The sequence below is a fragment of the Anguilla rostrata genome, chromosome 4 (genome assembly GCF_018555375.3).
Source record: "Anguilla rostrata isolate EN2019 chromosome 4, ASM1855537v3, whole genome shotgun sequence".
In the NCBI taxonomy this organism is placed as follows: Eukaryota; Metazoa; Chordata; class Actinopteri; order Anguilliformes; family Anguillidae; genus Anguilla; species Anguilla rostrata.
In genome coordinates this window covers 58,984,925-59,007,517 of record NC_057936.1, presented here as the reverse complement: position 1 = coordinate 59,007,517, position 22,593 = coordinate 58,984,925, and the positions used below count along the sequence as shown (strand labels likewise).

At 42.5% G+C, this 22,593-nt stretch overlaps 3 protein-coding genes across 15 annotated transcripts in view; all 3 read left to right on the top strand.

Moving 5' to 3' along the window:
- Window positions 1-586: 586 nt before the first annotated feature.
- LOC135253795 (flavin-containing monooxygenase 5-like) lies at window positions 587-8,023 on the top strand. 7 transcript variants are annotated; one of them, XM_064333555.1, is made up of 10 exons: window positions 587-735; window positions 1,403-1,474; window positions 2,411-2,547; window positions 3,244-3,432; window positions 4,268-4,433; window positions 5,365-5,507; window positions 6,341-6,537; window positions 6,662-7,017; window positions 7,315-7,387; window positions 7,467-8,023. In XM_064333555.1, the coding sequence occupies exons 3-10, from the start codon at window positions 2,416-2,418 to the stop codon at window positions 7,906-7,908; spliced, it is 1,698 nt and encodes a 565-aa protein (XP_064189625.1). In that variant the 5' UTR covers window positions 587-735; window positions 1,403-1,474; window positions 2,411-2,415; the 3' UTR covers window positions 7,909-8,023. The 7 variants fall into 7 exon arrangements, with proteins under 7 accessions (XP_064189625.1, XP_064189626.1, XP_064189631.1 ...); XM_064333556.1 differs by having other exon boundaries at window positions 2,384-2,547; XM_064333557.1 differs by having other exon boundaries at window positions 628-735; window positions 1,383-1,474.
- Window positions 8,024-8,134: 111 nt separating this feature from the next.
- On the top strand, window positions 8,135-17,992 carry LOC135253797 (flavin-containing monooxygenase 5-like). The gene is made up of 9 exons (XM_064333567.1): window positions 8,135-8,335; window positions 10,419-10,607; window positions 11,178-11,366; window positions 11,583-11,748; window positions 13,148-13,290; window positions 13,769-13,965; window positions 14,271-14,626; window positions 15,247-15,319; window positions 15,747-17,992. Exons 2-9 carry the CDS (start codon window positions 10,476-10,478, stop codon window positions 16,162-16,164), a joined length of 1,674 nt encoding a protein of 557 aa, XP_064189637.1. The 5' UTR covers window positions 8,135-8,335; window positions 10,419-10,475; the 3' UTR covers window positions 16,165-17,992.
- Window positions 17,993-18,903: 911 nt separating this feature from the next.
- prrc2c (proline-rich coiled-coil 2C) overlaps window positions 18,904-22,593 on the top strand; it is a 28,700-nt gene continuing 25,010 nt past the window's right edge. For 5 of the 7 annotated variants that reach the window (XM_064333552.1, XM_064333550.1, XM_064333548.1 and 2 more), the window contains exon 1: window positions 18,904-19,322. The gene's annotated coding sequence lies outside the window, so the exon portion shown is untranslated. The remainder of the gene's footprint in view (window positions 19,323-22,593) is intronic. The other 2 variants (XM_064333554.1, XM_064333553.1) reach the window with 1 other exon arrangement.

The window sequence follows — 22,593 nt, the reverse complement described above, 5'->3', positions numbered from 1 at the left end:
ACCGCAACAGCGGGGCCAGCCCTACAAACGCAAATGTCTGTGACTGAGTGACTGAGTGATGAAGTTACACCATTGGTCAGCCGAGTCATGAAGTTACACCACTGGTCGTCCGGTCCAGCCATATACTAGGTTTTGACCTGGTCTTGTTTCTAAAAGTTATTACAACTGCTACAGGTGGGTTATTACGCTGCATCTTATTTTATGTCTTTTGGAAAAAAATAATCTGATGAGATCCTCACTTAAGACCTGTTTGATGTGTTTATTCGTTTATATAATGGCTTACAGCTACAAAAGGCTAGAGTAGCCTAATGTTACCTCATCTAGTGGTACCATGAAATGTGCGACCTTGAGCAAGGGTAAGAAGGCATATTCAATAGATTAACTCCATTCTGTTGAATGTAATAATGGTTTTATCACTGGAACTTTACATTTCAAAATTTCAGACACTCGGAAAAGTCCTTATTGCCAGCAGCCTCACACTGCCTGTGATGTTTCAAAGAGGTCCAAAAGAAAACAAGCGAACTACACGTCGCTTTTAAGCCCCTTGGCTAACTTCAGCTGACGCCACTTAGGAAAATCAATCCCATAGTTAACCAGCCGTGTCGGCTTTGCGTTTTGTTTCGCGGTGTCTGGACTTATTCACTAGCTAGGTCTGCAGCCGGGGACCCCCACCCCTCCCGACACAGAAATCAGCGCCAGAAGCGTCCCAAACACATTTTACAATAACAAATACAGGTAAACTTGCACAAATTCGGCGAAAGTGCATGAAGACAGAGATTGCCAGTGAATCATAGATATGCCTTAGCATGGTTATTTTAGACTATTTTCAAGATTTAAAAAAATCCTGCATAGCATGCCTTTAAAAATATAGAAAAAAAACTGGAAAAAAGGAAGACACTATTTGCACGTCATGCAATTTATGCCAAAGCTGTTCTAACAGAAAATTAATAGTTTTACAATATATATGCTTAAAATGCAAGTAGTTTTAATATTTTCCAAGCAGAAAATTAATAGTTATATTTTTAGGAAAACTGTCGTTCGATTTTTCCTTAATTAATGTGTTTATGTTGAATGTAATAGTGGTTTAATCGTTATACTTCTATCTTGAAAATTTCAGACCACCCTTATAGTTGCTAATTTCACACAATGCACCGTGAACCGTAAGCTTCTTAGTACACAGCCCTTCACAGCGTGATTTTCCGTCTTGCTTCATATATAGCTTCATATACACACATACATGGAAGTAGCTCACTGTAGTCTATTTCACAGCATGTGTGAATGATTGATTTTTTTTTCCACGGGACTGGGGGAAATCTTAAACGTTTTTCATTGGATGCTTTTTGACGACTATGCGGTCCATGAAAATGGTGAAACTCATTAAGGAATACTGAATGTTTTTAAGTTTTTGCATCTGAGACGGTGCTGGATTATCGTTGAAAACGACACAACACACGAATAAAGGCGTTAAACCGAGGTGAGATGCCCAAATGTGGGCTACGAATTTCTGCAAATTGGGTGCCTGTGGGGATCAGAGAGAAAATTGAGGATAATATCATGTAGTGTGCCCAAGGATTAACTGTCAATGTGAACTGCCAAGAGCAGTGGTTCTCTAATTCAAGAAACGCTGTTGGTTTTCGTTCCAACCAAAGTTGCAATCTTACAATTTTAACAAACTTGCTTTTTCTTAATTAAGATTTTCATGCTTTGAGGGGTTATTTACTCTCTTAATCTACATTTTGGAACATATGCATTCCCTGAATAATGAAAGACACATATTGTAAACGGTTACATAAAGAGAGGTAAAAAATAACAATTAACAAATCAAATTAAAGACTGAGGTGAATCAATAGGCTCCTAACTGGGGAAAGCGTCAACATGTAACCAGTAGAAAAAACCATTTGGTAGATAATTAAGAATTCAAAGACAAAGCAATGTGTTAACATTTTTAAGGAAAACAGTATTGAAGAACTTAAAACACATGCATTCGTCAACCTTAATTGAGCAATAGCTTGGTTGGAACAAAACCAAGAAAAACATGGGTCCCCCAGGACCGAACTTCAGAACCACTGGTCTAGAGTAGTGATTTTGCTATTAGAGTTAGCTATTGTAAGTTAGAAGGGGGAGGGGGAGAGCGAGAGAGAATTGGATAATGGAGATTGAAAGAGATTGTAGCTCCTTTTTGTAAAATACGTTGAGTTTTTGCAAGATCCAATTAAAAATATATTTTTTTGTGCATACTGTTATCGTTCTAACATAATAGGCAAAGGTATGATTTGTAGCAACTGGGGAAGGCAGTGCCAGTGAGGGTGATCTACAATTTTATTGATCCGATTTGGAATTTCAACTTCAGACATGGCCCTTTTGCTTTTTAATGTTCATACAGTCGGAAATCTCCCTCATATTCTCCCAGACACCATGACCCGCCGTGTAGCAGTGATTGGGGCAGGATGCTCAGGACTGGCCTGTATCAAGTGCTGCCTGGATGAGGGGCTGGTGCCTGTCTGCTTCGAGAGCAGCGCTGACATCGGGGGACTGTGGAGGTACAAGGTGAAATAATTAATTGAGTGTGAGGTTGCAGGTTCAGTTCTGAGGTGGGGCATTGCCATTGTACTTCTTTTGATCAACGTACATACCCTGAATTTCTTCAGCAAGGTATCCACCTGTATAAATGCATTGCATGTAAAAATGAGCTGTGTAAACTGCTCTGGGTAAGTGTTTGAATGTAATGATTAAAACAATTATCATTCCTTTGGCAGTTATCAAATGTAAATGTTCGTGAACAGAGAATACAGCTGTTATCGTACAATTTCTGCAACAAAATATTTAAAACCAATATAATATAAACTAGGGTCGCTTGTTTTAAATCCCTGTCAGAGATGACAGAAATAAATTTGAACTGCTGTATATGGTTTTCAGTTACAGGATCTATTTTATTACATCTCAGCATTGTATCCCAACCTGTCAAGGATGCATACAAAAACCTGTTGAAAACCTTTTGGAGAGTTATAATTTATAATTAAAGACAGTCTGCGATAGACTGGCGGCCTGTCCAGGGTGTATTCCTGCCTCTCGCCCAATGTACGCTGGGATTGGCTCCAGCACCCCCCCCCCCGCGACCCTGCTCAGGATAAGCGGGTATAGATAATGGATGGATGGATGGATTACAGACAGTACTGGTTTCTAAATATTAGGCTACCCTTTACTGATTTTCCTCTTTTCAATAATTTCCCCCTTGCCTCATAGGAGAAGCCAGAGCCGGGACGAACCAACATCTATCGTTCACTCATTTGCAACAGCTCCAAAGAAATGCTGTCCTACAGTGACTTCCCTCCCCCAGCCGAGTTCCCCAACAACATGCACCACTCCCAGCTTCTGCAGTATTTGCAGCTGTATGTGGAGCATTTCGATCTCCTACAGCATATCCAGTTCCAGGTAGGAACTTTAGTGTACGTTGAGAGGCACCATTTCAAAGCACACTGAGAATAAAGATGAAAAACAAGCTCACGTTACCCACTCTGACTGTAGGAGTTCCCAAACTATTTTGAAAACAAAGTTTTATTGTTCTTTTTAGCAGTGGTGGCTGCTGAGCTGAAACAGGTCTTTACCTGTTTTCATTTATTCTCCTTGATTAACTGGTCTGCCAACGATCTGAATTGTTAAACACACAGCTTCTTCACATCATGTAAGGCAGATTAAATAACAAATTCAATTTAGAAAAATCTGTTTTATTCACTAAGAACACTTAACGATAAACGATACACCACTCTGTTAACTATCACATTAGCAATAAATAATAGAAGAATTATAAATAAATAAATTCATGCCAAAGATCTGCAAAAAGTATTTGCAGATCTTTGGCATGAATATTCTCTGAATGCGAGTACAGGAAACAAATGAAAGTTGTTTTATTTCTCGCATAACCTAATTGAGGATATCTGATTGTATTGAGTATTTTGTGACTTAATCTGCATGTTTAACAATGGAAAATGATTGAAAACAAGTTGAGACCAATAATCAGTCTAAGGGGAAGTTTTCTGCCTCCTCAATTTAGATCTCAGCAGCCGTCTCTGGAGTTTACTCGACTATCACCTCTCTTAACAGGCCAATAAAACAGATTTTCAAATCACGTTCAATTCTGGTCATTCATTCCATGGAATCAAGATTTTTCGAGGTCTGCTACACACAGACACTCTTGTCACAGGTCAGCCAGGGCCCCCTTTGAGTCAACAAGGTATAGTTTAAAAATGGACCTCTCCCTGCATTTCAGACCACTGTGAGCTGTGTGAAGCAGGGGCCCGTCTTCTCTCGTTCAGGCCAGTGGGTGGTGGAGACTGAGAAAAAAGGGAGTGGCAAGGAGAGTCACATCTTTGATGCTGTGATGGTCTGTACTGGACATTACACACAGCCCCACCTTCCACTGAAGGACTTCCCAGGTATCTGCATTGCTGTAACTCCATTTGAAACACCGGTTATTCTACCCATTATTATGAAAATATTACCAGAAATATAACGAAATTTACTTAAAAACTGAGCGAAATGTTCATTTAGATGAGGATTATTTTGTGTTGACTGAAAAATTGCCAGTTGTATCCTTTAATAGTGCAAAATGGTACCTTGCAAACAGATTACTTTACTGTGACAGGACTTCCACTGTGGAGTGGAAATTGGGCAATCTGGAGCCACACCTACTGGTTAAGTGAGGACACAAGTACTTTGTGTATTATCTATTTATATAGCACTGAATTACCTGAAGCAGGTAAACCTCTGTGAAGCAGTGTAGTTTGGTCAGGAGTATGGCCTGCTTATTGTAACCCCCTGAGTTACAATAAGCAGGTAGTTAACAAAAGGCTACCATAAATGTCATACATGAATTGCAGTTCTAATATATATTAATATATTTTAAGTGTGATGTTTAATACGAAAACATAATGTGCGCTCACACATGCACACACACAAACACACACACAGGTGCGTGCACACAAACACACAATGAAATGGGGGCAGAGCAGACATAGAAGTCTATCATAAGCTACAGATCTGCCTATATCAGATCTTCCAGAAAAAAAAGGTTTACTTATTTGGATGACCCTGATCTTCCCCATTTGAAAACTTGTGTGATCTGCACCCCCCCCCCCCCCCCCCGGCCGCCCCCACCCCAACTCTGCCGATTGTGTTGTTGTCCTTATTTGGTCTGTTCTGCTAGTTCAGATTTGATATACTGCCAATTGTACTTTGGTGACTGGGGGGCTTAGTCATAAACCCAAATTCCCTCAGCAGTGATCCAAAGCCCTGCCTCCAGCTGCTGAATGTTTACCAGATGTTCAAGGCTTTCGAATCGAACTATCCTGTTCATCTTTGTTTCAGGCATAAGTACATTTGCAGGGAAGTATTTCCACAGTTGGGAATATGGGTTTGCCGAGGATCTCCAGGGGAAGAGGATTGTTGTTGTCGGGATTGGGAATTCTGGAGGGGACATCGCAGCAGACAGCAGCAGGGTTGCAGAGCAGGTGTGGTTTTTGATTGATTGATATCCTTTTTTCTCTTTTTTTCCCCTTCTTCTCTTCCCCAAAAATTTGAATGTCTGGCATTGTATGGCCACCCCATTGATATTCAGCCATATGTCCTACCACATGCTTTCGCCAAAAGTTGTGGCATCAGAGACCACGTCTTTTTTCACTCTTCAGTCCAACAGCTGACTAAACAACTGCGAAACAGGCACAGCTGACACATGCAGATCACAGACATCAAATCAGATGCAAGAGTCATCACTGAACAATGAAGCAAACTGCTTCATCAACTGCAGCTCAGTCTTTCCCTGGACAATACTATGGTCAATTATCCATCGCCCTGCAGAATCCCCAACACTGGCACAGTCTGGATTTCGGGCACTTGTGTGCATCACTTTACTAAGAGTGAGAGCCTCCACTGGATATACCACTCAGGAGCACTTTAAGATTTGTAATTGAGATTCTTGATGATATAAGAAAGGTCTTTGAGATGTGCAAGTGTACCAGTATATTGTAGTCTGACTCACAGGATATAGACTGCGGGTATAAGCCTGCCATTGGCCGACTATTTCAGTCGGAATTCTCCTCCCCTCCTGCTACCTGCGTGTTACCGTTTTTGCAAGGGCACGGTCTCTGAATCCTGGGCTTAGCGCCACCCAAGACAATTGTGATTGATGTAAAGAAATACAAACATATAAACCTATACCAGAGTGATAATGGGTTGAGCCAGACCTTTCTCCAGCGCTGGCACAGAGCTGAAACGAAGTTTGGAGGCCTGGCTATGCGAGACTAAGTAGATTGAGACAAGCAAGTTTTCCTTTGTTGTCCTGCAGGTGTACCTTAGCACTCGGCGAGGTGCCTGGGTGGTCAGTCGCATTGGCGACGATGGACTTCCTGCTGATTTTATGCAAGGTGCCCGTCTGTCCATGCTGGTGCAGCGATATCTGCCATCTTGGGCAGACAAATGCACAGCGCAGACGGTCAACCAACACCTCAACCACCGCCTGTATGGACTGCTGCCTTCACATGGGTCAGGATCCAAGTCTGTCAGAAAAAACAACCTTCAAAATGAGGTTCAAAAATGCACCCTTATTGTTTTTTGTTTATCCTTGCTCCTTCAAGCTAATGAAATCATCGTTGGTGATCTGTGGCAGGTTTTCTAAACAGATCCCTGTGGTGAATGATGACCTGCCCGGTCGCATCATCTCAGGAAGGGTGGTGGTGAAGCCCAACGTGAAGGAGTTCCGAGGCTCCAGTGTGGTGTTTGAGGACGGGACTGTGGTGGACAAAGTGGACGTGGTGGTCTTCGCCACAGGCTACAATTACGACTTCCCCTTCCTGCCCTCCTCTTTAAAGGCCAAGGCTGGTTATCGTATGTCTCTTTACAAACACGTCTTCCCGCCCAGTCTTGAGTGCCCTACTCTGGCGGTGATCGGGTTTATCCATGGCCTGGGAGCCATTATCCCATTGGCCGAGATGCAGGCACGATGGGCAACCAGGGTCTTTCAAGGTATGGGACCTTTATGAGCTCATCCAAAGCTCTTTAAAGACCTGCTGCTTCTAAGAATGTGCTAGATCAGGGACATGTGCGGTAGTCTGGCAATTTAATCAACATATACTCCAGTAAAATACATTAACACTGACCTGGTTTAAGTGAAACATTAAACCTGGTCACAATAGCTAGCAGTCCACAAGCACTGCTTTCCATTATTGTAACCTGTAGATATACCAATCCACTTTTTTTTTCTTTTAAACATTTAAGTGGCCCAACCACAAGCTTCCATGTAATTATGTTTTTCATTTCAAGGGTTGCAGAAACTGCCACCGCAGAAACGCATGCTTCTGGACATTGAGAAAGAGACAAGGGAAATGCATCAGAGGTAAAAGTTGAGCAGCATGAGTCATTCACGTTACCGGAGCCACCTCCGTACCCTTGTTCTGAGTCTCATCTCCCTGCAGGTTTGCCTGCTCCAAGCGCAACCCTCTCCAAGTGGAATATATCCCTTACATGGATGACCTGGCGCGGCAGGTGGGGGTGCTGCCCAACTTCCTGGGCCTGCTGCTGCGAGACCCTCGTCTGGGTCTGAGTGTGCTGCTGGGTCCCTGCACCCCGTACCAGTACCGGCTGCGTGGACCGGGGCGGTGGGAGGGGGCTCGCCAGGCCATCCTCACGCAGTGGGAGCGGGTGACCCGGCCCTTTAAAACACGCCCTGTACCAGAGGCCCGGGCCTCTGCCGCGCCTCTGTTGCTCACTGTCTCGTGCGCTGCCCTGCTGCTCGCTGCCGTCTACTCTCAACGCAAAACCCCTGCCATCCTGCCGGATCCTGCAGCCGTCCTGAACAGGCTCTGCTCCCTATCAGGGATCGTGTGGAGAATGCGCCCCTGCCTGAAACTGCAGTGAACACAGGAATTTAAAGATTAAGACTGTCCTATAATTGACTATACAAACTATGAAAACTTAAATAATGTAAGCTGTATGTTATAGAGCAGACTAAAATAAAATAATAAAATTGTGACATGTATTTGTAGTTTGTACTAGGCTCCTCCTTACTATCTGGGGTAGTTGCGTATCTTTTTTTTCTTTGAAATATTTAGCAACGCCTGTCAACGTAGATAATTTATATGTTATGTAATTTTGGATGATTTCCTTTGGCATAACAGCCTGCATTTTTCGGGAGGGATCTCTGATGACTTACGTGATAGGCGGCAACAATTTTACGTACTGAAAGTCCATGCCGTCTGAGCTTATATTACTTTAACTCCGCCCAACGATCTTTCAGATCATCTTGCCTTCAGAGGCCGAGGTTTGCATATTACAGCGCTTGACAGTAAGTAGTAACTTTTCCTGAGACGTATGTGTATGTACATTCGGGATAACGCACCAAATACATGCTCAGATCTATGCACGAGAAAACGACAATGCCAGAACGTGTGCATATATCACACGACTGGCAGGACATTTAACAATATACATTGTACCGTTTGCATTTTTAATAAATGATAATAAATCACTGGATCTTTCCCGTTTCTTTCCGCGGCTAGTAGAAGAAAAGTGTTTTGGTTCAGCTGGTCAGTGTTTACCATGGCGGAAGTTCTGGTTTGGACAAAATCCAGAAAAAAGCAAAGGCAACCATTTCGCGTCTTTTTGGAAACAAAAAACAGCCGCTGTTGGGTTTGCGACTTGCAAAGTCTGTCGAATTAGCGGTTTAATAGAAAAATAAAGCCGTAGCTATTTGTTTAAATCTTTATTACATCCGTTTTCGTGTATTCGATAAACAATTCAACTCAATGCAGCGAGCATATCAAAGAAAATGGCACAGGGAAAGTTGCGACCCTGATATGGAAAGGTAGTCAGATCTGGGTCTGACAATCACCAGCTGACAATTGGCTGACTCTTTTTTAAAATAATTTTTATTTTTTGCAAAACTGTCGTAACAAAAATACTAAAGGGGACTATTTAAAAAAAATTATTTTACCTGAAAGTTTTGTGCAGCAGCCTAACAATCGCAGGTTGCAATATGTACAGTTAGTTAAGCTTGAACACTGCATGTTTTGTGCTGAATTTGTGAAATTGTCAGTGGTGAAAGGGGAAATTGCTGTAACTATACGATCATGATGAGTGTTTGTCTTCGGTATTAGGCCACCTGTAGTTCAGGTAGAGAAGAATTTCTACGTACAATAACACAAAAAGATTACTTTTACTTTAAAGTAATCTTAGAAACGACTTTCCTTGAAATAGATTCCTTCCTCTTTAACCCCTTAAGTAGCACCCCCCTTTTTTAAACACAACCTTGAAAATGACATACCCAAAATAAAGCGGTTACTATTCTTGAACCCTCTTGACCACAGGCATAATCCTGGTCTCTTCTGAAAGGTAACCTTTGGGAGCTTGTTTTCAGAAGCACTACAAATATTACTGAAACAAACTAACAGAAGCTCAAACACAGTGATAGTGGAATTTTTTCTCACCTAAAGGATTTTTTTGAGTAGATACAGATGCTGTGCTTAGTGGGAACATCCTTGCTCTTTCAAGTGTCAGTTTGAAGCCATGCCAATCACTGATGTGGCAGATGGGGAGAGGTGGATCCACAGGTTGATCAGGATACATCACACGTTCAAAAAAAATACTTCGGCAAAGCATGTACTCTTGTTTCCTTGCTCAAGAATTCTTCAGGATCCTCCTAGCTACTTGTAAGGAGAATAAAGGACAAATAAAATAAGTGATTGGAATGCACCTGTCACTGCAAAAGCTGTTTCCCTCTGTAACAGCTGCCTTCCGCAAGGCAACCATTATTGCAGTGGGCAACAGCGAATAGAATGCACCCTAAAAAGAAATTCGATGTTCCTCTGTTTCTCTGAGATAGCCCCCAGTTTTAAATTAATGCAGTGCGATAAGGCACCGAGCATAGGCGGCTTTTCAGTTGACTTTCATAAGAAATTTAATTCAAAATTCTCTTTATTTTTCACCTACAAACATTAAGCAAATGACACCCTGTTGAACATGGAGTATCACTAATTGGTGTGATTTCGGGAAAATCATTTAGTTTGCACTCTGTTTTCACACACATCAATAGGCTACTTACTGTAGGCCTTGATGCCTACTGTGTCTGCAGGTATTTCTTGTTTCCTTTCGATCCGAAGCCAATTAAGGCCTTGAGAATAAGATGTGTGTTAATCGCTATTTTATAATCACAATTATAAAAGTGAATTTTAGCATTGTAATGGCATCTCATGAGGAAGGTAAAATACAATTTTACACTTCTGTTGTATTGTCCATCCTGTTTTGTGTAATCTTGGTGGAAGGTAAACATTCTTGGCATATAAACTTGATTGTATTTTTAACACAATAGGAGGCAGTGAAAACAAGGGTTTTCTTACCAGTTTTCGCACACGTGCCTGTCCTCTTCACAGTTGGTGGGAAGCAGCTTGGACAGAAGCATTCTGATTGAAGTCCCAGCGAGGAGCACCATGGGCCGCCGTGTAGCAGTGATTGGGGCAGGAAGCTCAGGACTGGCCTGTATCAAGTGCTGCCTGGATGAGGGGCTGGTGCCTGTCTGCTTCGAGAGCAGCGATGACATCGGGGGACTGTGGAGGTACAAGGTGAGATCAGCATATATACTGTAGGAACCGTGTGCAAATTCAAACCTGGTGTCATAAAATCTTTTCAGACAACCATGACCAATGAGAGCGAACGCTGCCGTTACTTTCTACTCAGAAGAGGCAAGATTTACTTCTCTTGGAATGTGCTTGTGTAGCACTATATTCCATTTTAAATTTCACAAAGCAAAAATGCACAAGTGTGTGCAGAAATTAACTGATGCTGAATTACTTCGCATTCAACATAGAGAAATTTCACCAACATAGTGAATGACATTGTCCACAAACATAAATGGCTATTGGTTTTTAAGGGCTTTCGTGAGTAAAAGAGTAGGAGACGTGCAGATGGGAACTTCACTCCTTTCCCTTTCTTCGTGAGAGAATAAACTTACACGCGGCATAAAGTTATGGAAGTAGTAAGTCCCGAATGAAAGCTCTTCATCAGAACTGTTGAACCTGTTCTTATGAGGACCTACAGTCAGAACACTAACTGTCACGTTTAAAATAAATAAATAGGTGCAAGTTTTCATTCTGGCGTCCCTGACTTTTCCTCTCGTCTTTTCTCATATTTAGGAGAATCCCGAGTCAGACCGGGCTAGCATCTACCACTCTGTTATCATCAATACCTCCAAGGAGATGATGTGCTTCAGTGATTTTCCCATCCCAGCTGAGTTCCCAAACTACATGCACAACTCCCTGATCATGGACTACTTCCGCATGTACGCAGAGCACTTCCAGCTCACTCGCCACGTCCGCTTCCAGGTGAGTCCCTGCAAATAACTGTGGCAGGGAGCCTTACTCCATCCAGAGAGGGAAGGTTTCAGCTGGCATGGTTCCCATTAAACAGTAATACTTGGAGCCCGCTCAGTTCATCAGTTACCCTGTGTATTACTGAATCCCAGTGTCGCAACGGTCACACACGCTGTAACGAGACGGCTGTGAATCGATCTGACTTCCCCCTTACTCTGTTTGTTTCAGACCAGTGTCTGCAGTGTGAATCAGAGGCCTGACTTCTCTCAGTCGGGGCAGTGGGACGTTGTGACTGAGAACCGAGAAGGTCGTAAAGAGAAGCACATCTTTGACGCTGTGATGATATGCATAGGACACCATGTTTACCCCAACATGCCCTTGAAAGACTTTCCTGGTAAAACCCAACTTTACTATTGCTGTCCTGCTACGTTAAAACTAGACTGAAAACTGAAATCACAGTAAAAAATGAGATGTGGTGTTGCCCTTTGATTGTGTAGTGTTGTATAACATGTGGGGCAAGTTAGCTGTGGAATCATTAATTCAGGTTAAACTTTGTACTTTATTTTGCAGCTCCAAAAGCTGGTCCAAATATTCTTATCTTATCTCTCTGGAATACAGTGTGGTTTATATTTTATCAAGTGCTAATTTTAATGTCAGAGCTATAACCAACCCTATAGGGTTGCCATAGCGAGCACTGTTATCACACCTTGATTGCGCATTGGAAGGAATGTATTTTAATGTTTTAATGTTGACAATTTGGCTTGCAATCAGGGGCATGCAGAAGTCCGTAGAAGTGATGTCGTATGTATTCATCTTTGTCCCATTATTCAAGATTACAGTTTCTTGTGATTTTGACATAACAAAACAGTTTTTTTTTTTTTTGTGATCACGACTAACACTGTATGACTGAAAGAATCTGGACACAATCTGGCCTTGGTCTGGGGCTGTTGCTCATGGTTTGGGCTAGGCCCCTTAGTTCCAGTGAAGGCAAATTTGACAAACTTGACGATTCGGTGCTTCCCCAACAGTTTGGGGAAGGCCCTTTCCTGTTTTAGCATAACAAGTCCCCCGGGCACACGGTGAGGTCCATGTAGAAATGATTTTGTTGAGAACAGTGTGGAAGAACTTGACTGACCTGCACTGCGCCTCGACTTCAACCCCATCCAACACCTAATCAGGGGCTGACCTCACCAATGCACGTTTGGCTGAATGGAAGCAAATCCCTTCAGCAATGCTCCAACATCTAGTATAAAGCCTTCCCAGAAGAGCGGAGGTTGTTATTGCAAAAAAGGGTGGACTGACTCCATATTAATGCCCATAATTTTGGATGAGATGTTGGATGTCAGGTGTCCACATACATTCGGGCATATTGTGTATCTAATGAGCATGATATAAAAATGTTGTTTCCTCGTGATCACAAGATGACCTCTGTCATCTGATTGCACAGTGGCTGGGAATAGCATGTGCTACGTTGCTCTACGATGGATGAGTGCATTCCATTTTTCTCTGACCAGGATTTGTTGGGAAATTGATATTTAATTAACTGTAGATGGGCCATTTATGCACTGAAATAGTTTACCATTTTGGTTGATAAAAAGAGAAATTGGTGATGTGTTTAATTACGGGATTTCATAATTAGCTCGGTGACAAACATAGATTTCGAACCACAGATGTCAAACTAGGAATGGATCCAGGCAAACAATTTTTATTTGGCTTTCGCTTGTATTTTCACGGCATTGCAAATCACTACAAACATGACATAATTCTTCCAAAAAAATTGCGTTATCTATTAGGTATCGAGACTTTTAAGGGGACGTACTTCCACAGCCGTGACTACAAAACCCCAGAGGAGTGGCGCGGGAAGAGGGTGGTTGTGATTGGGATTGGGAACTCTGGTGGGGACATTGCTGTAGAGCTGAGCAGAGTGACTAAGCAGGTATATTTACAACATTACTCAGTAAACTGGTTGATCCTGATCACATATTTAGTAATGGCAGCTTTAATTTCTGCTATAAACTGGTAGTCCTGGTTGTAGAATGTTATTTACATTGTGAGCTTCTGAATCTCTTTAAATAAATTTAAACATGGTTAGGGCAAAAACGGTTATGATTAAAAAGTTACAGTGAACTCCTGATAAGGGACTTGTTGAGCAGGTTAACAGCAAGTACATTTATAACTTCAGTCTACTTGTGAAATATAAAGGTTGTACTAGTTCACAGTGCCAGTCTTACTAAAGGATCTGAAACAAGGTTGTGAGCAGGTGTACTATGCCAGTAGAGCTTGTGATATTGGCTTGCTCTTGGTGAGACTGGCTGGGGCTGCTGGGACATGAGTGCAGGAAAATGCAACGAGCTGTGCACCCCAGCTGACATAGGCTTTTGCCCATCCTCGGGCTTCTCTCTCCTCTCCCCCAGCTGTTCCTTAGCACTCGTCGGGGGGCATGGATCTTGAACCGCGTGGGAGACCACGGTATCCCATTAGACTTTAGTTTTAACAGGGTGCTAGGTCTACTGCAGGCCATCCTGCCCTTCAGCCTTCTGTGCAGACTCGGAGAGAGTAGACTAAACCAGCGCTTCAACCACAAGCTCTATTCTCTGCAACCCAAACACAGGTACATTTAAAAAAAAATGGATTTTACACAATTTTTCCCCAGTTAAACTGGCCACAATGCAATGACTCTCTGTGCAAGATGTTTCAGTATTTGTACTTTTGAGAGACTTCTGATGAACAATGGCTAATTCAGTTTTCAAATGTTGTGCTACTTTGTGTAGCTGTCAAATCAAAAGTAAAGCCTGCTACCTGTGCAGTACTATAAATACAATTGTAAAGAAATTTGCTTGAAAGCCTCAGCAGCTGAAGTAACAGCTGATGTGTAACAATGGCAATGTTCCTTTCACCACCTTCTCCTCTTTCCAGACTGTTCAGCCAGCATCCCACTGTAAACGATGAGCTGCCCAACCGTATCCTCTCGGGCACAGTGTGCGTGAAGCCCAACGTGTGCCAGTTCCAGGGCTCCAGTGTGGTGTTCGAGGACGGCACGGTGGAAGAGGACATCGACCTCGTGGTCTTCGCCACCGGCTACAGCTTCTCTTATCCCTTCCTTTCCTCGTCTGTACTCGGTGTTACCGAAAACAGGGCCTCGCTTTACAAGTACGTTTTCCCTCCTGAGCTTGAGCGCCCCACGCTGGCCATTATTGGTCTGGTCCAGCCCCTGGGTGCCATCATGCCCATAGCAGAGATGCAGGCACGCTGGGCTGCACGTGTGTTCAAAGGTAGGCCTCCCTTTCTCATGCTTGTTTCAGTCCCCCCCCCCCCCCCACAACACACAGCACCCACAGAAAACATTTATTATATTGAATCATTTATATTTATGTGCACACTTTGCAGAAATGTGCTGTTCTCAAAATTAATTTAGAATCAGTTAAGATTATATTTTTCACATCGCTGCAGAAACGGAACTATTTAGCATTACTAAGTCATCCGCAACAGGTAAAGATTCACAAATCATGGTAATCATCTGAGAATAGTCAAATTTAAATATGTTTAAATGTCGTTATTTATGAAACTTTATAAAGTGTTCTGCAGGGCAGAGCTAAAACCTCTGAAGGCACATGCCACTACAGATAGAGCTTATGTAAATATTCTTGTCAAGATCAGTCACCTCACCCCAACATATTTATTTAGTGTGTTGTTCGCCAAGTTCTGCACTTTAAATACATTTTGATTGTATGATTTAAGTCTTGCTTGGCCTTCTGATCAGTAGTGCATTTGCCTTTTGTCCCAGTTCTTGTGTAACTGAGTCTAGTGATAAAACATTGTTTGCAAGATGGTAAAACTGATATCATTGGTTTCTCTCTGGCCGTGGTTGGCACTGTGTGCGGTGTATTCCCAGGGTTGAATAAGTTGCCTCCCAAGGATGCCATGTTGAAGGACATAAAAGAAAAGGCAGAAACAATGGCCAAGAGGTATAATCGTGTACTTTCTGAGAACATGTCTGAACTGTCCGTCTGAGTTGAATACCTGCATACATCATGTCTCACTCATGGGTTCATGTTGTGGTGAAGGAATGAAATGAGAGATGACTTCAAATCAAATTTTTTTAGAAACTAGTCATGCAGGGGGCTCATTGAAATTTCTCATGATAAATGAGTATGGATAACGTGTACGAATAGTAGAATGAGCACATTGATTTTCCTTCGCTTTTTATTAAATCGAATAAAATATGTTTTAGGTATGGTAAAATTTGCAGTGAAATACTAATACAAGTGGGGTTCCATTGCTGAGATATTCTGGAAACTCCACTGTTTTATGTATGTTCTTCATTTACAGTACATGCGATTCTCTGAGTTTAGTTTTGATTGTCAGCATGGTTTCGACATTCTCTGCTTTTAGGTATGTGACTTCTCCGAGGCACACCATTCAAGTGGATTACGTCCCTTACATGGATGAACTGGCGAGGCAGGTGGGGGTGGGGCCCAACTTCCTGGGCCTGCTGCTGCGAGACCCTCGTCTGGGTCTGAGTGTGCTGCTGGGTCCCTGCACCCCGTACCAGTACCGGCTGCGTGGCCCGGGACGGTGGGAGGGGGCTCGCCAGGCCATCCTCACGCAGTGGGAGCGGGTGGCCAAACCCATGAAGACGCGCCCTGTGCCAGAGTGTCCGCGCTCCTCCACCCTGTCCCTGTTGCTTCCTGTGTCTGTCGCCACTCTGCTACTAGCAGTTCTCTACATTAAAAAGAACAACCTCACCGCCCTGCAGGACTCTGCCAACAGCCTCTTGGACAGCTGGAAGATGTACTTTGCAGTGCCTTGATTGCAGGTGCATATTGTGGCAGAAAAAAAGCACTTGTGTTATAAATTTTATCCTGTAAAAAATGAATCACTTGCTTGCAATATAGATCAGTGTACTCATAATGTAGATATGCCTGCAATATAGATCTAGTTATCCATCCCAACCAAGAGCCAAAGTACAAACTGTGAATACATACAGACTGCAGCCCTATGAAGCCTGGAGAAAAGTAACATAAAAAAGCGATAACCTTAATTGGCACAAAAGGAGGGAGTGTCATGGGATGGGGATTACATTTAATTACAGGCATTTCGCCAACACTTATCCAGAGCAACTTACGGATCTTTTTCATTTTTAAAAAAAAACATGGTATCCATTTATGCAGCTGGATATATACATATATGTACTGGTGTTGCCTGTTATATATAGAAGTAACGGTGCAAGCAGGAGAAAACCGGCCATCTCAGTTGTGCGGAACGGAGAGATCTAGCTGGGCAGGGACGTAGGGCCAGCAGGTGCCACAGGTATGGTTACAGCTGGGCCCAACTGTCAGTCCCTTTTGTTCCCTGTGTGAGCCCCGACATTCCTTCTGCAGGCCCTTTTGCCCCTTGCTACTCATTACTCGTGTTAATTTCTTGCTACCGAGCTGGGGGAGCTGGCCCCTTCTCCTTACCAGGGTGCATACAGTATGATGCTAGCTACGCTAACGCTACTATAGCTGGGTATAGTGTTTTAAGATTCACTGGCGGTTTAGTGAAGCTGTTTAACTCACTGCCCTGTAGGTTAGCACTAAGACATTAAAATTTATGTGAGTTATAACGGGTAGTCGGTGAAGTGAACTGAGGATATGTGTGGCATTGGCAGGCCTAGGAAGACGGAAGACCGGTCTTACAGTTGCATTTTGCACTACAAGGGTGTACTTCTTTCAGGTCCACCCGTGAGGAAAATTGGCGATAAAAGGCTGTATAATGTAACACAATTAACTATATTTTATGCTTGGATGTATGGAAAAATAATATCGCTTTTTTCAAGTATAATTAATCTTTATAAAAAAATTTTTTAAAAACATTGAATAATGCTATTATTTTCTCAAAATCATTGGCGTCAAAATGATTGGCAAATGGCAATTCATCATAAAATCAAACAAGGCTAAATCGGCCCCTTAAGACACAGCCAAGTGTGTTCTTTTTCCATAATTACTGAAAGAAAATGACATTTCCAACCAATGAATCGGTTGCTTCAGAGTCATGGTGAGGCATTTGATCTTTCTGTACGACAGTGACATCTACTGGTGTATGTATGTCATTGCAATAACCCTATGGGTATATGTATGTATGTTACCAGAGAAGGCAAATGAACTGCATTTATATAGCGCTTTTATCCAAAGCGCTTTACAATTGATGCCTCTCATTCACCAGAGCAGTTAGGGGTTAGGTGTCTTGCTCAGGGACACTTCGACATGCCCAGGGCGGGGATCGAACCGGCAACCCTCCAACTGCCAGACAACCGCCATGTGAGCCATATCAAATTGTTGTACATGCTGTAAAATTGCAATAAATTGAATTACCCAACAAAGTAAAAGTATCTGTACTACTACATACACTTTACTGTACAGGCAGTCATACAGTTCTTGAACAGACAGTATTGATTGTTTCCAGGGCTGCAAAATAACCAGAGGTACAGTATAAAATCATTTCTAAATAAATCTAAATCTGCTATTTACCATAATTTTCTCTCAGATAATGAACTGCAACCATGTCCAACTCTATGTGACTAATCAAAGATTTATGTCAGTAATCTGTCCTTCTTTGTGAAAAACAATTAATTAATAAATGGCACTGCCTTATGGTCACTTTTTGTCAGTCGTGCCTTGTTTGTACTGAATTATTGATAACTGCCAATTTTGGATTATCATACTCATGCACACGTTTAGAATTAGCTTCTTTTTGTGGTCCTTCACAGATAAACCGCTGGGCAATATTCCATTCCAACGTAGTTAAATTTGTCTTTAGATGACAAAAGAACAACTAATTCTTTGATGTGTAGCCCAATACTGTGGCTTCATTCTCATAATTTTTGCTGCTAGTCTGAGGTCTTCCTTGGCCTTCTAGACCCTTTGCAATTACTCAGCTCACCACTGCTCTCTTAGTGATGTTCCAAACAGTTTATTTTGGTAAAAACTAATGTTTTTTTCTTCTTATTTCTCAGCATCTCACAAAGATGTACTGTAATTTGTACATGGTGAAAACAAAATGTATTAAAAAATACCCTTTGATAAAAGCTGAGTCAGCACATTAACCACATGTGAATTTTGATTACATATTTAAAATTGAGGAGTACAGAGCCAAATCAAGGGGAAAAAAATGTCTTTGTCCCAAACGTTATGGAGGGCACAGTATCTTCAGATTGGCGCTACATTAGCCTGATGACACAAAAAAATGTATAATTTCACCAGTCTTTAATACAACCCGCCAATGCTGTTGATTTTGTACGTGACACTGGCCGTTATATTACGTTCTGGGCACCACTTGCTAATGGCCTGACATTATAAAGCGTTTGAACATCTTTAAACTTGTCTAATGAATTATTATAATCACAGATGTGGTGAAATATTCTTATGTCCGATAATAAATTGTTGCTGACACTAGTAAAGCCCGCTGAGAGTGCTGTTTCTTCTGAAACGCCCCCAAGCATGGGGTCCCACGCAGCAAGATCTTCGAATTTGTGAGCGTTTAAAAAAATGACGCCCTGCAGCCGCCGTCGTACGAACGTGATGACGTTAGGAAACCTAGGATTGGCGGTCTGCCATCTTTGATTGTGCGACAGGCCGCGGCGCGAGCGGGGCCTCACTCAACTAGTTTCAGCCGCTCAGTCTCACAAGACAACGGGGGAAAAAACAAAACGAAACGCCCGAGACGAGGGACAGATATATACGGATAAGCTGATATCGTCCAACGCACACAGGGCGCCCAAAGAGCGCAAATAGAGAGTCACCAAGATAGCTAAGTAATAGGGCCCCGGCCACGGAGAAGCGCTAGCAAGTAGTAGGCTGCTAGCCGAGCTGCTAGCTTGCTAGCTTTTGTAATCTGCCGGCCGTTCACACAACAAGGGAAGAGGGCCGAAACAAGCGCCTGGACCGGCTCGGAAAGGAGACAAGTTAGAGAAGGGACCGGCGGAGACAGGTAAGTTGTGCTGCAAAGGACTTTTGAATTGGGTGGTAACGTTGCAGAAAATATGGGGCTAATGAAGGAGATAACAACCCAGACAGAATAGATCCACGGTGATGGAGCTGTGTGTGATTGTGCGTGCAGGGGCGAAGGGAGAAAGGTGTGAAATCTGGAGGATCTATCTAAAGTAGGCAGCTAGCGTGCGAGTCAACTTGGATAGCTAGCTAACGTTAACTCCATCGTTTGTTAACGTTGGCTGTACAACTTGCCTGATCAGACACGACTGGAAATGAGTTGGCGTTACATCTTCGACCTGACCAGTTACCGCAGAATGTAGCCGACTAGCTGCTAACATTAGCGAGCAGTAACTATAGCTCGCTTCCTACAGCGTGTCTAGGGCTTTTAAGGCCATCGGGCCTCCCTGACCCACCCAGTCTGCCTAAACTGGTCCATTGAAACAACGCCAGCCTGCCCGGTCTAGTCGATCGGAAGCAACTGCAATTGTTTCTTGCAGCATAATGCCCAAATTACCGTCGGGTGCTTTGGTGTTGTGCACAAGAGAACGTGTCTGGGGGGAAATCGTCCGTAGAGTGGCGATGGTGCTCGTGTCGATGAACTATTTCATGTAGACTAGCTAACCAAAGCTACTTCGCTTGTTTTGTGAAAACCTGCAAAACTATACTTTAGCTGCTTGCCAAATCATGATATGCCAGTTAGCATTTAGGTGACGTTAGCTATTGTGTTGTTACGCTATTTAAAACATACGACGACACTATCTTGAAGCACACCGTTGCTACTACTCCCCAGTAATTACTTTCACAATCGATGTTTGTGTCACCTTGATGGTTAGCTCGCTAAATATCCAGCTAGCTACTATTATGTTTAGCTGCAGTAGACCGAAGAAAATTGAGTCGCTTACCAAACCAAAACGACTTTGCATACCGCCTCAACGCAACTTCTGAATATTTTGGCGCTTGTAGGCCCTTCCATCTTTGTTTCTATGGTTTTAGAAACATGAAATAAAAATTTGACTAATACCGAAGATGTTTGAAGTGAAGTAACTACAAATTGTAATTAAAGCCGCTCTGGACAAATGTTAAATGTGCTAAAATCTCATAAACGTTGAAACGTGTTGTAGCCTATACCCCATCGTTACCGCATTCGGCGAGTCTCATCAGTGGGAACTAGTATAGGTACACATTTCTATCTCAGAATCAAATTCCTTCTTTTTATGTCGTAATGAGTGATATTGTTTTTTTCTCAATCCGTCATTACGGACAGCAGTTTAATGTAATGAAGAACACTTTTCTTAAATTAACTGTTTATTGTTTACAGTTCTTGTTTTTGCGACGGCCCTTGTAACATTTAAACATCTTCAGCATAGCTAATTTAACCTCATTTTATATCTCGAGTGATTTGGACATGCGGTAGGTAAAAGAATATGTATGCATGTGAAAACGCACGTTGGTGAAACGGCAGTCTACTGAGTCACCCTCCCTTGTTTATCTATAGCTTACTGACTGAGGGATGATGAATGTCTGAGATGTTCGTGCACAAGACAGACTGCCTGTAGTTTACAGGAGGAGGTCGTTTCCCTCCCTTACGTGTCTGGGAGAGGTGAAGACATTTTTACCGGGCTTAAGCCGGTCCATGAGAACCAGCGGAGGGTTTGTGATATAGAGAAACAAAATCATTACGCTTCTACCATTATCTATTGCTTCTACCATTAGATTTGTCTGATATCTCTTAAATATAATATAGGCTGTATAAGCCATACAGGTACTGATGCTCTGATGAAGGCATTGTGCCTGAAGTGGATAGAGTGATCAATCAGTATATATTTTTTTATTGTTCTCGTTCTTTTCCAATTCCTCTGCATAATGCAGTTGTACAGTAACAGTTGCATTTGAAGTTGATACTACAGGCTTGTGTAGTTCCCAGAATTGAACACCACCTGCAGGATCTGAAACTCCCAAGCTTTCTGTGTAATGATTCACTGCAGAGAGAGATTTACTTTCTCTCTTGGGCAGGAATGTACTGTATGTTGTCTGCAAGGTTTTATGAACTCACGGAATATTGTTTAAAAGAAGTTAAAACTGTCTGTTGGTTGAACATTCTAGTCAAATGTTTAGCATCATTCCTACTAAACAGCTAATACATTCAAGCTATTGAACAGGTAGATCACAAACAGCCAATCAGCCAGAGAAGTCACTGGTGAGCAATGAGATGGGGGTAACCCATCCTTTCCTAGATGCCGATGAAGCTATAGCCATTTATGCATCACATCAAGAGACTTGTGCCCCAACAGTTAGTCATCCAGAGGTCCGTAACAACTAAAAGGTGGAGTTGGTTAAACAAAGTTTGCATGTAACATTTGGTACAGGGACCCCTTGGACCTTTCTAAAGTTAAGAGATTCAGGAATTTCCTGTGTCCAAAGGGAAATTTTTCACAAATGTTGGAAATTTAGCCACTGCATAAATACAATGTTTGCATCTGTGATGGATAAACACTGCACACGCTCTTATCATGGGTAAACTTTTTTAATCAAGTCACATTCATTTTATGTAGTATATTACACGTGGGCACTCACAATCCCTGCCTACTGTTGTTAAGGCGTTTGATTGACAATGGGATTGCTGCATGTGGTCTCTTCCACTGAGGCACCCTGCAGTATCTGCCTGAGGGGAGGAGCTACAGCGGACAGCTACAGTGGAGCTCATGGGTTGAGTCTGAAACGGCTTTCCTGGTCTGTCTGATGATTACATCTGATGATACTTTACATGTCTGCCTGATTGGAAAGGAGCACAACTTCCTGGTGAATTCCTCAAAGCCTGGGCCTGCACAAAAAAATAAAGGCTTTTTTGGAGCCTGGAGTAAATACCGTCTCCCTGGACATTTCAGCACAAGTCACTATAAGTATATATTTTTTGTAAGAATGGACTCTTGCTTTGTCTACATTTTGGAGAGCCACAGATGAGTGGTCACCGCCAGATTTGGGATGCAATCTATTTTCAGTTTATTTATTCTTTACCCTGAAAATGAAGTTATGTTCGTGACACTATGGCATGGAGGTGTACCTCTCAGTAATGCCAGTGTCCTTATACGTCACACCCTGAATGGCAGTATCTCACCTGTGAGAGGTGTTGTACGATAGGGTGTAAGAATTAAGGTGGACCATAAAGAGAATTGCTTTGGATGAAAAAAGGGCCTCATAGTCATTGCCAACTACCCATATCTCAAGGAAAATACATAAGTGTACAGATTACTTTTTTCTTTTTTCAAGGG

What these genes read in the sequence shown, in the direction of transcription:
- LOC135253797 (XM_064333567.1), top strand. Translation starts at nt 10,476, where the DNA reads ATGGGCCGCCGTGTAGCAGTGATTGGGGCAGGAAGCTCAGGACTGGCC. An exon ending in GCCCTTGAAAGACTTTCCTG is followed by an intron (nt 11,749 to 13,147) that starts GTAAAACCCAAC and finishes GTTATCTATTAG; the next exon opens with GTATCGAGACTTTTAAGGGG. An exon ending in GGCTGCACGTGTGTTCAAAG is followed by an intron (nt 14,627 to 15,246) that starts GTAGGCCTCCCT and finishes GTGTATTCCCAG; the next exon opens with GGTTGAATAAGTTGCCTCCC.
- LOC135253795 (XM_064333555.1), top strand. Translation starts at nt 2,416, where the DNA reads ATGACCCGCCGTGTAGCAGTGATTGGGGCAGGATGCTCAGGACTGGCC. An exon ending in GGACTGCTGCCTTCACATGG is followed by an intron (nt 6,538 to 6,661) that starts GTCAGGATCCAA and finishes GATCTGTGGCAG; the next exon opens with GTTTTCTAAACAGATCCCTG. An exon ending in GGCAACCAGGGTCTTTCAAG is followed by an intron (nt 7,018 to 7,314) that starts GTATGGGACCTT and finishes TTTCATTTCAAG; the next exon opens with GGTTGCAGAAACTGCCACCG.